The sequence below is a fragment of the Dermacentor silvarum genome, chromosome 7 (genome assembly GCF_013339745.2).
Source record: "Dermacentor silvarum isolate Dsil-2018 chromosome 7, BIME_Dsil_1.4, whole genome shotgun sequence".
NCBI classification, from domain to species: Eukaryota; Metazoa; Arthropoda; class Arachnida; order Ixodida; family Ixodidae; genus Dermacentor; species Dermacentor silvarum.
The window spans coordinates 116,983,997-116,999,230 of NC_051160.1; the positions used below are offsets into that span (position 1 = coordinate 116,983,997).

General features: G+C 43.0%; 1 protein-coding gene across 1 annotated transcript in view; it reads left to right on the plus strand.

The window, feature by feature from the left end:
* The window catches only part of LOC119458384 (flavin reductase (NADPH)), a 33,778-nt gene extending 24,735 nt beyond the window's left edge, over positions 1 to 9,043 (plus strand). Inside the window, exons 4-5 of the mRNA XM_037720228.2 lie at positions 1,308 to 1,439; positions 6,413 to 9,043. Coding sequence (XP_037576156.1) covers positions 1,308 to 1,439; positions 6,413 to 6,564 — 284 coding nt within the window. The 3' untranslated portion in view covers positions 6,565 to 9,043. The remainder of the gene's footprint in view (positions 1 to 1,307; positions 1,440 to 6,412) is intronic.
* Positions 9,044 to 15,234: the final 6,191 nt, after the last annotated feature.

Sequence of the window (15,234 nt, forward strand, 5' to 3'; positions counted from 1 at the left end):
TGTCCAGTGCTTTCTCGATCGTCGTAGCCTCCGAGAGAAAGTCTTGGACTGTTGTTGGTGGATTCCGTACCAGTCCGGCGAATAGCTCCTGCTTAACTCCCCGCATGAGCAAGCGAACTTTCTTGTCTTCGGGCATAGCTGGATCGGCGTGCCGGAACAATCGAGTCATTTCTTCAGTGTACATACCGATGCTCTCATTCGGGAGCTGTACACGGTTTTCCAGCAAGGCTGCAGCTCTTTCTTTACGGACGACGCTCGTGAAGGTGTCCAGGAAGGCGGCTCGGAAGAGGTCCCAGGTTGTTAGTGAACGTTCCCTATTCTCGAACCAGGTTCTGGCGCCGTCTTCAAGAGAGAAGTAAACATGGCGCAGCTTTTCGTCGCAGTCCCACTTGTTGAACGTAGCGACCCGGTCGTATGCCTCCAGCCAGCTTTCGGCGTCTTCACATGGCGAACCGCGGAAAGTCGGCGGCTCCCTGGATTGTTGCATCACGACCGCAGATGTTGGCACAGGGGCTGTCATGGTAGCTGATGCCGAGGTCATGACTTTTGTCCTCTTGGTCTTCTCAGGTAGGGGTTCGTACTCCGGTGGCAGGTTCAGTAGCCTGCGACTAGCTCGCTGGTCGGGGTAGGCGTCGACGTCTTCTAGACGGTGTGGGCTTGGCTCACGGCTGGACGGGGGGGTCCGGTACAAGGACATAAAAGCACCTCCACCAGATGTCACGTAGTAGTGACGATGAAGCAAACAGTCGTAAAACTGGGAATGACGAAACTGATTCTTTATTGGGCGAACCTGTGCCCACAAAAGCAAGTTACACTTGAAGCGCAACGATAGCGGCGAACACAGTCGGCGATCGTCGGAATCTGATCAGCGGCGAAACGCGTCGGCTTTTATACCAGAGTCATCGAAGGTTCCAGATTAATCCCTGATGCCCGCGTGTCTTCCAGAAAGTTGTAGACAATTCGCATCGGTCACACAATCAGATAACATAAGCGTCTGTGAAAACAGGCAACGGAAAGAAGCATCGATAACGTTCTAGAAACCTCCGACACAGGCGCGTCCTGCGCCGAGCGATAACGTTTAACATTTGTTAGCCGGTGGAAAGCGGCCACCGGTGAAAGATAAAGATGTATACGTGTCAGTATTTTACAGGTCAAAATGTACGGGAGGTCCCATTGTCGAAGTATAAATTGAGACCTCCTGGAGTTCCATGTGTGATGAAGGGCATCAAAGTGCTTTTCTTCTGTATATGGCTTGTTTTTTTTTTTTTTTGATTGCCTAATGTTTAATTCATTGTCATGTCATGCAGCCTTCCTGTTTTGGGAACGCGCCAAGGTGCCGCCAAAGTTCATACCATTGACAGAGGACCATGAGCGCATGTACGAAGCGCTAAAGGCTTGTGACCGCGAGTGGGTCGCCATCTTTCCACCCCACATTGCAGGTAAATGCATCCTGTAGTCCTTGCAGTGGGATGTAGACTCTAAGAAAGAGTAGGTTTCTATCACTTTGAAAATGAACACTATTGCAACAGCTGAACCACCTTATAATGAAGTCACATCAGACACAAAAATATCTTCATTACATCTGGTATTCATTATAAGTAGATAGTACTTGTGACATGTGTAACCAAGAGATTTCATCAAGAGGAAGCCTCACTTTTATGTCGAATCAGGACAGGATCTGCTAGTACACCGGCCTGGTTATTTAACACAGGACGAATCAATTCTCAGAACTGTACGGCATGTGACGAGACAGGAGATATTTCGATGGGGGCGAAATGCGAAAACACCCGTGTACTTAGATTTAGGTGCACGTTAAAGAACCCCAGGTGGTCCAAATTTCCGAAGTCCCCCACTACGGTGTGCCTCATAATCAGATCGTGGTTTTGGCACGTAAAACCCTATAACTTAATTTTTTTGGAGACAGGAGATATTGAACGCTTTCTGTGGTCGTGCCCGAAATTCCAAGTTGAAAGGGATGCTGTCCTGGAGAATCTACAAAAAAAAGGACCTTCCGCATGCGTGCCTGCAACATCTTGTATTTCCCGAGGGATCAGTTATAGCCCGCACAGAAACATCACGTCTCCTTATGGAATTCTTAAGAGAGACTGGTTTGATGGACATATGGTGAAACCCTTCAGCAATATTGTAAGAGACGCTCAGGCGGAGTAATTGCCAACCTTGATCACCAGGCTAAACCCGCCTGTTGCTACAATTCAGCACCACCACCACCACATGCTGAAATCAGCAAGAAACATTTTAGCTTTACTTTTGTTATGTTCAATAATTCGTTACGTGTATATTTGTGATATTTTCGTGTTGTGGTGATGGTGAAAAAGAAGACTGCCACAATTGTGAGTCATGAATCTACAAACCCTTTTTGGGCAAACTTGGGCCTTAAAAAAACACAAGAGACACTCAAAGAACAATGAGAGCGGTAAGCACAGTTTGTCATCGAAAGTATGGTCTACGGTCAAGTCCGTTGACCATTTATACATGACTCATTGTACATTAGGGTAATCGCTGGTGCTTGCATACATTCCAAAATGTACACCACTATTCGCATCGTGCACGCAATCTAATCAGACAGATTCTGTCGCTATAGGATCATCAACAACATTCAAAAATGACCCGGCACAGGAAGGCGCATCTTGTGCCGAGCGATAAGTTTGTAACACTGGTTAGCTGGTGAAAAGCGGTCACCGGAAAAAAACTAAGCAAGGTACGCCTCTGAGCTCTGAGGTTCAACTGCATTTGAGACTCGTTCATATTTCTCTAGTGCTATCAGACATCTTTATCAGAGCATCGCTCACCCACAACTTTGCTCACATTTCACGTGCTCAAGTGGCTGTAGAGAACTATCGATCTTGCTTTTTTTAACAAGCGTGTTTGCCAGAGACGCCAGCGACCTGCAGTCGGCTGGGCTGTAAGATGACAGAGGAACAAAGTGGATGCACCCTCACGCTTCCTTTAGTCGGCTTTGTAGCAGAGCATGGGCAGCGTTCTACATTCTGCTGCCAGTGTGAGCATTATGTGCACACACATTAGCGCTCTCGCTGAGTGGCTGTGTGCAAATTGTTAGGAAATGCACCAGTTTGAGTGGAGTGGACTGGATCGTAAATGGTGTGCTAAAAGCAGCCTGTTGTTCTAAGAAATTCAAGCTCTAGCTCTTGAGAAAAATGAAAAGGAATAGCGGTTAATTTGATGAGCTTTAAATCTTTATTTGCTGCCAAAGAAAAATTCTAGTGTCCTGTCTATAATTGTGCTGAAAAAGCAAATTGTTGTTGTTAATGATATTATTAGGTGCTAAAATGGTACAAGGAGCAACTATAGATGGTGTATATTTGGCATCGAAAGTTTACAGACTGCAGCGCCCGAGAAAACGTTAAATTTATGAGCAGCTTGTGGTCATAGCCAGTAAAACCACAGTGTGTATAACATGTTCTTTGATGCATAATTGTTTTCAGAGCGCATTAGCCACGGACAACAGCAAGAGCACACACACAGCGCTGAACTACGAGCTGAACTTTACTTTCCTGTGGCCAGGTAAAATGCACTTTGCAGGCAGACAGGAAACGACAACAGAAGCGAGACGCAGGAAGCTGCAGAAAACATTCCGTCGCACATGTCGCTTATGTTGCAATAGACAATGGCATTCACCCGCATCCCAGGTTCAGGACAACCCTTTCGAGGAGTTGCACATAGGCAATAATAACCTGCACTGGTGTCTTGCAGCATGCCACTCTCTTGGGTAGTAAGGCCCTGAGACAGGGCAGCCATGCATTTCCTAAAGGAAATCCGTCATGCGGTTCACTACTCTGGTATACTGTGTCCAACAGCTGATTGACGGCACCCCTGCATCTGAGTTCAAGTGAAGTCAAAGAAAAAGGTACTCTTTGAAGAAACGTGCTTGTTGCTCCCAATGGAGACTGTAGGATATTGCAGATTTGTGTTCCATGGCCCCAAGAAGGCAGGACACAAGAGAAGAAAGTGATGGATCTTTAGAAGAAGCATTTAATGAGAAACTCAAAGGGCAAAAGACCTGTCTTGCACAACAGGCCATAACACAAATCACCGACACGAGACAGCAAGGTTCAACTTGACCGCATTGAAAAAGGTCCACTATACTGGACAATAAGTTCACGAAAGTTGAGCATTATGCCAACGCATTAATAAACTAGTTGGTGTGAAATTCACATTTTCGGCACCTGAAAAACTCTGAAAAAATGTGCCGTCAGGTTAATGCTACCTCAGGTCCTAGACGAAGTTGCATCACCAAGCTTAAAGAGAAGTTCGTGCCATGTGGAGAAGGCCTAAATTACTTTATTCATTATTCTGCAAGAATGACTATGTAGGTCAGATTGGACAGTGCCTGAATGAACGTCTTTGAGAGCGTAGGTTAATGCAGAAAGGGTTGGTTAATGGACACCTTGGTGTGCATTGCTGTGATTGTGACTGCCGGCCTCTTAGTGATCAAGCGCATCAATTGTGAAAGGGAAGGGAAACAGACACTTGGCACAATAACTCACATAAGTACATTAAACTTTGAAATGGGGTTACAAGTGCGTCTTCGTGGCTTCTCTGTTGATCAAAAAAGGAGGGCAATTTCCTATTGCAAAATAGGTCGCACATGCGGCAGGATGTTTTCTACAGATTGCACTTTTATGTGCCTTGCTTCTGTTATTGTTTTTTTTTCTGTGTTCCTGGCGCAAGGTGCATTCGAGCCTGCACTCGGGAAAAAAAAGTTCAGTTGTTAGTCCAGCACTCGGTGTGTCCATTATGCTGTCCTCGTCTAATGCACAGGGAGAACATTGATTATGCAGCACCAACTAGCACAATGCTCAACCTTGTTTGCATATAACTATCACAAGCCGGAAATCCAAATACCAGGCTGTGGTGGAATTACTGTTCAGCTTTTTCTCAGATCCTGCTATCTGAAAACATTTATTGCCAACTGTACATCATCGTTACAGCAACAAAGATTTACCTGTGTTCCCATGGAAGTGACAGGTTAGCCCGCTTTGGACGAATTGTAGATTTATGTACTAGCTTATCATGCTTTCCTTTACTTGCTGAAGTATGTATGACAAATTTTTGTAAGTTTAGCACAGTTCTCATATGAGCTTTGGAAATGTGCTAATACAGGAAGTTTTCAGCTGAGTGAAACTGGTTTATCTAGCAGAAAACATACCTTACAACTAAAAAAATCTGTTGAATCTTAAAAGCATGTTAAGGCTGCTTGGCTATGTAGTAAAATGCACTTTGAAGGTGCAGACACTCTAAAAACCGTAGTGCATCATGCTATCTCAAACATCTCAGGTCAAATTACTGTTGCTGCGTTACTGTTGATGTTAAAGACACTGTACTTCAACATTTATTTTCTTAGTTGTTGACAGTTTCCCGCCAGACGTTATATCTACGGACACATTGTACCTATATTCATGCAAATATGACCCAACAGTATAGGATGGCTTGTTTTTGAATCAGTTGCACAGGCAGTACGTAATTTTATGGAGCATTCTGACATTGAACAACCTTTCCCCAGCTATGTTGCTGGCCTGAATGTGTGCGATCAGATACACGATGGCTATAATAGGGTTCATTGTTGCATTTGAAAACCCTTATATACAGAAATGCCATCTTCGGTGTTTCATTGTCTCCTTTACTGGGCAATAACACATTGGACGTTTAGTAAACGAGGGCTGACTGGGTCTATTAAGCACTGGTTTACAAGAATAGGTGTGGCTACATAAAGATATAGGAATATAGAGTGTGTAGACAGAAGAGGACGGCTATAGAGATGGAAAAAGTGGAGGATTTATACAGAGCGCTCGGCCAGCATGAAGCATCGGACGGGATGGTGGCACCATTTCTCGATCATCTTGTAGTGAAGATTCAAGTCACTGAAAAACTCTAAAATCTAATGAAATGGTTATAAACTCGTTTAATTTAATTTTTTTGGATGCTCAATTTATTTTGTTTGAATATCTGGCCAGAAATTTGGTGCAATTCAACAGGCAAGCAAATTCAATATGGTCAGGAGCTTAGTGAGTGCTAGTGGTCGTTCGATTGCAGTCTTTTTTTTTTTTTATCTTTGCGCAATAAAATAAACCTTCTGCATTGTCGAGGGCAGCATTTTTTTTTTAAACTCTCAGAGATACTGTTGCTTTTAGTCCTTGAAAATGCTGTCATCAGTTTTGTGATGAATTCCATTTAATTGCCACATAGCCTTGGTCGATTTTGCGCCACTTAACCCCGTTTACTTACTTGCAATTCCATTTAATTTCATTCCTCCAAGAAACTGTTATACATTTTGCAGTACTACAAACTACTTCGTGTCCAGTGAGTTACAGCTCTCCCTAACATAGTAACGACATTCGTAAACAGCTTGGGATGCACATCTGCACGCTTACAGATGAACCGGCACGTGGTGGCTACAAGATGGTGAATGACGCTCCGGTTGGCAGGGCCATCTCCAAGTTCGACCTGGCTGAAATCCTTGTCAATGCCCTCACTATGGACGAGCATGTTGGACACAGCGTTGGCATCGGCTACCCAACAGCCTGAGCAGACTTTGATGGCACACTTTGTTCCTAGAAGCATTCCTACCATTTTGCTGGGCTCAGTTACTCCCCACTGTAATTTTGCAGTATATAATGTTCGAACCCTCTTCCATGGTGCAGGTGCAGCTGTTGTGCAGAGAAATCTTTTTGTATGCGTGTGATACAGCACAAATCATTTCGGGCTGCCATTAAGTGTCAGTATGGTTATCTGTCCCTGTGGTGTAAATTTAGCCTTTCCTGCATAAAGTGGCAACAACCATCCGAAGTGCCAGTACAATAAAAGGCATGTCTTCCTACTTAAGGACACTTTTGATCAAACCTGTGTTGTTTATTTTAAATGTTTTTATGGGGTGCCTTGGTTTGGGGGCATGATGGTATTATTCAATTGTATATCTTTTTTGTTTTTTCGCTTCTTCTGATTTAATTTTTTAGCTTATTCTTGGCCCAATAAGGATCTACAATGGACTTAATCATCAGTAGAGTTGGGATAACATGAACAGGAATGTCACTAAAATCAGGACAGAAAACACACATAAAATTAGGGCAAGTTCCTGGACAATGCCTGGACCACTGAATAGGTTCACCTTGTTTTTTTTTTGTTTTTTTTTTGGTACGTATTAAAACGTATATCGTGCTCTGCCAGCCAAAAACACATGCAGCTTTGGTCTCTACCATTGAAGGAAATTGTTAGGAACATCTCAAGCATCTGCTCACTCAGTCTGTGTTTTCTTTGTCGAGATTCTTGAAGTTGGAGAAATGGTCTCTCTACTTCTACAGAAACAAGAGGTGAAAACCTGGGAGCTCGCTTTGCGCCCTCGTTGTAATTGCAATTCGCTGTTCTCGCAAATTCACACCCTCATTGTTGGGGTTTTTTCTCGTGTGACTTGGAAAGCTTTTCTTTAGCAGGATGTCCAACTTTGCTGCTGCAGAATTCAAAATTTAAAGCTGTGCCTCTACATCAAGGCCTGTTTCGCGGTTGCATGCGGTAGAAATTCGTACAACTCAATGTTGTGTAATTCACTGGGAAGAGTGCGGCTGGTTAGGCTTTCTTGCAGTGTCTTCGTGGCAGCAGTTGTCAAGTTCGATATTTCTTTCACAAAGTTTGATTTCTTGCGGTGGTTTTCTGCACAGTACATGGCTGCTCGTAAGAATGCTAGGAGTTAGGAAGTTGGCTTTAAGGAACACAGAGAATTAAATGCTGCTTTTGTTTCTCGTATATGGGATATACAAACGCAACTGTGCTCAATGTACATATATATACAATATCTGGACAACAGGGGCAACTTGTAATTTTGCGGGACATCCAATGTGAATTTGGGACAATTCGGGACAACAAAGTTGCTGAACGCAAGGTGCAATCTGTTTCGTAGATGTCTCTTTGTAGCTGACACTGTTATCTATCGGGACATTTTTCGAAAACGGGACATGTCCCGGGAATCCCAACACTAGTCATCAGTAAGCCTCAATTTGCATATTATGAGCTTATGTGTTATTATATGGTGATCAGTGCTTATTAAGATTGTGCGGCCACATGGCTGCCCTGTAGCTCCTTATAGTTCAAATTTGTTCCAAAAATTAAGTGTTTTCTTCACTCACAACTCTGGCTTCAAATGCACTATGCAAAACTCTTTTACATTCAACAGTGTTGACCTTGTAGTGACAATGCTCCCAGATGGCTTTTCAAAGTTTCCAGGGTAATTCTGTGAACCGTTTACTGATGCCCCGCCCCTACTTGCTGCTTCACTGAACACACAATGTCCTACTTCTTTCTTCCCCGGTGCACTGCTATATAAAGTGACTGTGCCGAGCCCAGTAATGTAAATTCTTAGAAGTTGTTAAAATCCTCTGCACAGTGATTCTGGACACTGACACATTCCTTGCAGAATTTTCAAGACATGGAGTGGTATTTAGGCCTTCCTGGCAATCTGTTTTTGCTACTGTGAAGTGGAGCTGCGTGTGTAAATAGCACTGGCATGTGTGTCATTCTTTAATACCATGCCCTTAACGACAACCGATTGAGCATGGATAAAAGTTTCGGGCAAATTGGTAACTCGTGGCATAAAATGAGCAGTGTCGAAGACTGTGTTTGTAGTCCGAGGTCGCGGGATCGAATCCCAGCCACGGCAGCCACATTTCGATGGGGGTGAAATGCAGAAACAACCGTGTACCATGCATTGGGTGCACGTTAAAAAACCCAAGGTGGTCAAAATTAACCCGGAGTCCCCCACTACGGCGTGCCTCATAATCAAATCATGATTTTCACACGTAAAACACTAGAATTACAAATAAATAGATAAACTGTGTTTGTCATTCTTTATCTTGGCAACATCTTCCACACTGTGCTCAATTTATGTTGGAGCATGATTGGAACGCACACAAATGTGTTGACATTAGTGCATGCATATTTTGAGTGTTGTATCAAGCATCCTTTATTTCTTGAGCAACAAGTGTGAGTGTAATTTCGGTGAGTGCAATATTACGTACCTATATGCTTGTGTTTAATAAACGGCTTGAAATACTGAGGGAATGCAAGACTGTGCTCATTTAGGCCTGCTCAGCGTGGCAGCATCTTTTGTAGACTTAGCCGTGCAAAGTGAAAGACAGAAATTGTTGTGCACCCAATAGTAACTCTTAGCGAAATCGGGCCAAATGATAGCAGATAGGAAAACCAGTGCTGAACATGCAAAAAGAATGAAGAAAACAACGGCACAAGGCTGGACTAGCAACTGAAATTTACTGCAGAAGAAAGGCAAATGTACAGACACACAGCAGTTTTTGTATCAACCGCTGGTTTTTTATATTTGCTAACATGTACCAACTGGCCCAGCTCACCACTTTGTTAGGCCAAATGATGTCATTGTGCTAGACCACAATGTTCCAGAAGTCTGGTACTAACTAGGTCTCATTTTATTGGAGATTTAGGGCAATAATGGTGTACTGGTTTGCACCTCTCACATGCTATTATGAAAGAGCCAGGTGATATTGCAACCTTTGCAATGCAAGTGTCTGTCAGAAGTGTATCTCTAGCTGAGAATGTTGTTTGCTATTGTTGTCATGCTTGGAAATCATGGTTGAATGAGATAGTCTGAAAACGATGTAGGGAAAGCTATAGGTGATGGTAAGAACCACTTGTTTTCCAGCTTCAAAGTTCAGGCAGGAAGAGGACTGAGAGCTTAGAGAAAGTTGGAGGCACATAGAAAATGACGTGTTGCACAGCACAGCTCAATGTGCCTTCTTCTAAGTGCCTTCATCTTTGTTCGTGTCCTTAGTGCTGTTTGTGCCCGCGTATGAATAATGAACTAGCTGATGCTTTCACTCTAATAGGCTCCGAAGTCTTTATCCACCCCTACAACAATGCCGGCACCATTTTAATTGAGGGCTCTCGTCTCTTCATAGCTATGAAATCAAAGCAATGATCTGACTTCTCGTCTGGCTGGCTAGTAAACCCATATTCTTTTTTTTAAGAGAGGATGCTGACCAAAAGAATGTTCTATAATAAGTATATTAGATGCTTCGTTTGTGAACAACACTTTTGTATGGAATCAAGGCATCTGCTAATACAGTGGAATCTCGTTGATATGATCTCCACGGGAAACAGAAATTAAAGCATATAATCTGAAAATTGTATCATCCAACGTATTATCCAACCAAACCGTATTATCAGGAAAAGAAAAAGAAATGTATTATCCCGATAAACGTATTATGCAGAATCGTATCAACGAGATTCCACTGTACTCCGTATCAACGAGATTCCACAACACCTTTCTGGCAGGCATCCTTCTCTTTCTTCTTTTGTGAATTTTTCATAGCTCTTGCGACAGTGTGGCTAAGAGAAGCGTGAAGGTAAGCAGAGTGCAAATGACTTTGTTGTCACCGTTGTCAATATTTCTTTACCTCAAGTGCTTTCTACGGCTGACACGGCAGCGTTGTGCCACATGCACCTGCTTCATGGCGAGTGGTGGGTGTCTTCACATGTGTTAGGCTAAGCTGTTTCACAGAGATCGTGAACGATTTGTGGTTGACGCATGGCGTGGAAGACAGTTGAGCCAGGCAGCCTTCGGAGGCAGAATATTTTTTTTTATTGCTTCTTGCGTTTTCATGTACAGTGGCAGTACAGAGCATTGATTCAAGCCTGGAGAGCCAAAATACAGCGAAAATGCTTGGGACAGACAGACGCAAAGCACTTGGGACTTTCACGTACAGCGCGCAGACAATATGACGATGAAGCATATAGTCCATAATTTCGGCTGTGCAAGGCTTCTATGGATCACAACCATCGATTCCGGCCATGGTTATTAGCAGGCCGTGTCCCATTCTTCGGGGACTGTTGTGATAGTGCAGCTATAATTCGGAGTGTTAATGTGCATGTATTCGAAGTGCAGTTACTAACTGGTGGCGTGGGTATGAGCTTGAGGTACATGCACCAGCACTTAAAATGGCACGCACGACACGAATTGCACCAGAATAATGCTGCTTCCGGCATTCGTTGTGTGTAGTTCGCATCGTCAATTCCAACTCTAGTGTTGATAACATGTGACACTAGTTCGCAATATATTCAACTTGCCCAGTTTTCAGCGCTGACTAATGTGCAATAGAGGCTATTGTGGAGTCATGAAATAAGCTCTCTGCAGTTACGTCTGCCATGAAATGTGTCCCAAAAGGAAATCTCGATGTGCAATTTCCAAGCAGTTATTATCAAAGGCCTCCCTTTGATGCTGAAAAACTCTCTGCCACTGAATTCCCATCTTCACTTGATGTCAGGACACCTTAATTCTCTCAACAGAAAGTGCCCTGCTTTACTGGTGGTCTCTCGGTTGTCCAAATTATGTGTCAGCATTGTGCACTTCGGCTTTGTTTAGCCAAGGATGTCACCAGAACACCTAGGACTTGGGAGGTGTATGCAGGCATGTAGGTGACAATTTCTTGTGTGTGCGTGTGTTCTGCGCAATAAAATTTGCACAAGCATAATGTGTCAACACTTAACATTGCACTTGGCCCGCATGCGAGCAACACATATATTTATGTCATTAAGGCAAACATGTGCATAGGCAAGTTTGTTTTTTTCTTCCCTGTGTTACATCAAGCAAGTGTTCCTGCCATCACATTCTTGACATGATGCTAGCTGTACCAACATGAACATTATGACAGAGAATACGAAATTTGCATTCAAGAGGCCATAGTGTCTAAGAATCTATGCTGAACACAGTCAAACCTTGGTATAACGAACAAGGATATAACAAATTATTGGATATAATGAACTAAACAAATTTTCTTGCCAAGATCAGTGTATTGCAAATGTATATGCTTATAGCGAATATCGGATATAACGAAGGTATTTTCATGTCAGATCCGACTTCGTTATAACGAGGTTCAACTGTAGTTCAATGGGACTAAATGTTCAACAGAAATGCTAGGGGGCACATATTCACGTGTAACGTTTGAATCTATACATCGCCAGTAATAGTTGCTTGAAAATAAGTTCACAAGGATGGCTTGGTGGGCTAGTTGGTAAAGCATCTTGAGGGGGTAACAGTGCACACAGACGGGGACAGTGTGAAGAAACAGCAGGACACAGAACAGGACACAGAACTTGAATAAAAGTTCTGCGTTCCCCTTCATACTGTTCATGGCTGGGCACAGCTCTGCTCTTGTAAAGTAGGCTTTGCAGTCGACTTCTGTTGCTTGATGAGAAGTAACACAAACTTTCTAAAGGGCTAAAGGGGCAGACGCAATTATGGTGTTACACTACTTGTATAGCCCGGGGGCACACCGTTTACAGTTGGTTTCGTTAACCAAAGTACTGCAGAATTGATAGCACACTGACCAGCTTTAGTGATCTGCATTTAATAATCTGCTCTTACTGGTTGCTGACGAGTAACAGATGCTGAACCATGTGTAGCATGTGGCACTACTATCTGCCTTTCAATGAACAATTCGAAACTTTTCTTCCCCTTTTCTTCCCAATTCGAAACTTTTCTGGCAGAGAGACTATTCTTCGCAGAGACCCAAGCAAGCGCTTTGGTCTTTCACTGACCTTATTCAGTCTGCATCTGCATTGCATTATGGTTTCAGCCAATAGCTTTTAATAAGTTTGCTCAGCTTTCATATTTCACTTATTAAAGAGTTTGATTCATAGAGAAAAGAGGCAGTGTCATTAAATGGGACAGCACAAAGAGGAGACTGAAATGCAGTTTCTGCACAAGATGGGAGTGTGACCCAGCTGGCTAGCTTTCTCATTAACCGAGTAGCTATACAGCGCTCAGTATGTCATTAGGCCTCAGAATTCCTGAAACATGGCTCACTATTCTGAACAATCCTTCTTTCAATGAATGTAGCAAAAAAGACATAAGGGTGCAACAAGGCTTCACCCCTCTCCAGTGGTTAGACCATTCTTGTCCGAGTGCACGTTGAAGGCAGTTCTTCAGTTTCTTGGAGAATCATATCATTGGAACACGAGTGCACGCACGATACCTGTAACGCATAAGACTTGCACGGTAGTGCATGCGATTAGTGCTTGAAAGTCAACAGGTGAGCCACACAAATCGCTCCTTATATTTCCCCTCCTGCTGTGTTTTCATGCTTCGTAACACTTTTGTTCATTTTTTTCTGCCATATGAAAGCTTCATGCCACCACTGGCAAGTTTCCTTGTGAGGAACTACAGAGCACAAGCGCAGAGGCTCGAAATAAAGCAAAGTTGTCACGATTGGCCAAGCGCTGTGGGCGTCAGACATGCAGCACCGAGCCCAGCCCAATCAACCATAATGATTAGAGGTGACTTCAAAAGCATGCAGCTTTGACAAAACGCATTTCAGGGGCCCTTTTAATTACAACTACAAAGGGGACAAAAGGTGACAGTACAAAGAATTGATGAGCAGGCTCCAGCAAGTTTTCCACCCTTTCACCGTGAAATTTTGACCGGTGACAATCGGTCGCAATCACTCTCTTCATGTCTCTTCATGTCCACCACAGGACAAAGGCATCTATTAGTGTTGGAATGTTTTTCAGTCTTGCCAATTCACCCTTGACTGTTTGTCTTTGTGTCAATTCTGGCATTTCATTTATTTACAGTACCTAACAGGCCCCGCAGAGGGGCCTGTTCTTTTCCTTTTTTAGGGGAAGTTCAATAGACCACTCGCATGCCCCATTTGCATCGCCTGAAACGCTCAAATCCACTTGTTCTATATTGTCACGGGACTATTCCTCAAGAGGAGCGTCAATGAAGAAGACGTTATTGCTTAACTGGAATATCATTATTCGCATTTAATCCTTCCTATAATACTGCCATGTTTCGGACTAATGATGCCTTGCCTATAATTTATAACAGTGGCACAGTGAGTACTTCAGTTCTGACGAGTGTTTTCAGTCTGGTGTTGATTTCGGGGCATTTCTTGCCGGCTCATGGCTTCCTCCTTATCGTTTTCACAGGGATTAACATACATTCGGGGAGTGCTCTCGACACTGGTGCATCTGCCCCTGGCTATGCCACTGATTGGTAGGGTGGCCGCTGAACCATTTAAAGCCTTTGACTACATTAACTTATACGTGGTAGTCTCACATTATTTCTTTTAGTTTGCCTGTGTCCTGCAGTGTGTACACATGCACGGATTGCAGGTGTTTGATTTCAGGTATGCAAGAATTGTCACACATATAACCTAGAATGAGTTCGTGAGAACAGGGTCACCCGAGTTAACTCCATTATAAAAAAAAAATTCGCAGAAATTATGACAGTGATTCAAAGGTGCAAATCACCAGGAATGAAGTATTTGAAACTAAAGATGTTCAGACCAAGAGATGGGAAGCACAACGCAGAAAAGGTTGTTGGATGTACTGCAATGCCTCAGGCTGGTCGGCCATTGCTAAAATAGATAGTTCTGTCATAGTGAAGGCACCATCTCTTGATAGTGACGTCAGTTTCCTAATCAGTGTCTGGTTAGGACACTGACACCCACATTCTTTTTGGTAGTAGTCTTAAAGCAGAACTGTCCTCACACTTAGAAGCCAAAATGCTTGTAGTATAAGAGAGCTTTGCAAAATCATTAAAGAGTCCAGGTAGTAAAAATTATACCACCACTCTGGTGTCCTTTGTTGCCCCATGTTTTTATTTGGGATGTTAAACTTCATAAATCACATTTTAAAAAGTTTGAGTGTTTATGTTTGTGCTCATTGTGTTTGCATAGCACTTTGGCCTTGGAGTGCAGTCTGCCAGGCATATATAGCTAGGCTAGTGTATTCAGCTTTTAAGATCTGCTCTCTTACTTGGCTGTAGTGCCAGAACATCACAGGCATTAACGTTTGAAGTGACTATCAGTAACCTAACAAAAAGAAAATTTAAAAGATTCAGATTTCATTGTAATAGACTAGATGCTTATGTCATACATGATGTCCCAGTAAGAATATTTCCTGTAGATTAAAGTGTGGGGTTACTTTCAGAAAGCACAAAGCAGTCATTCAGTGTAGTGCTTTCCCAGGCTATGAGCAGCCAAAAATGTTTGAGTTGAGTCTTTTATAGGCAGGAAAAAGTTTGCTATGCACAAATCATGTATTTTGCTGTCAACACTTTCTGTAGAAGAGAATTAATATGGATGGTGAAAGTACTGTGTGTATGTCTTGTCAAGTTAAATGTTTCACATTTTTAACATTTTACATCACATCCTCCTGTCTAAGTCATTGTAT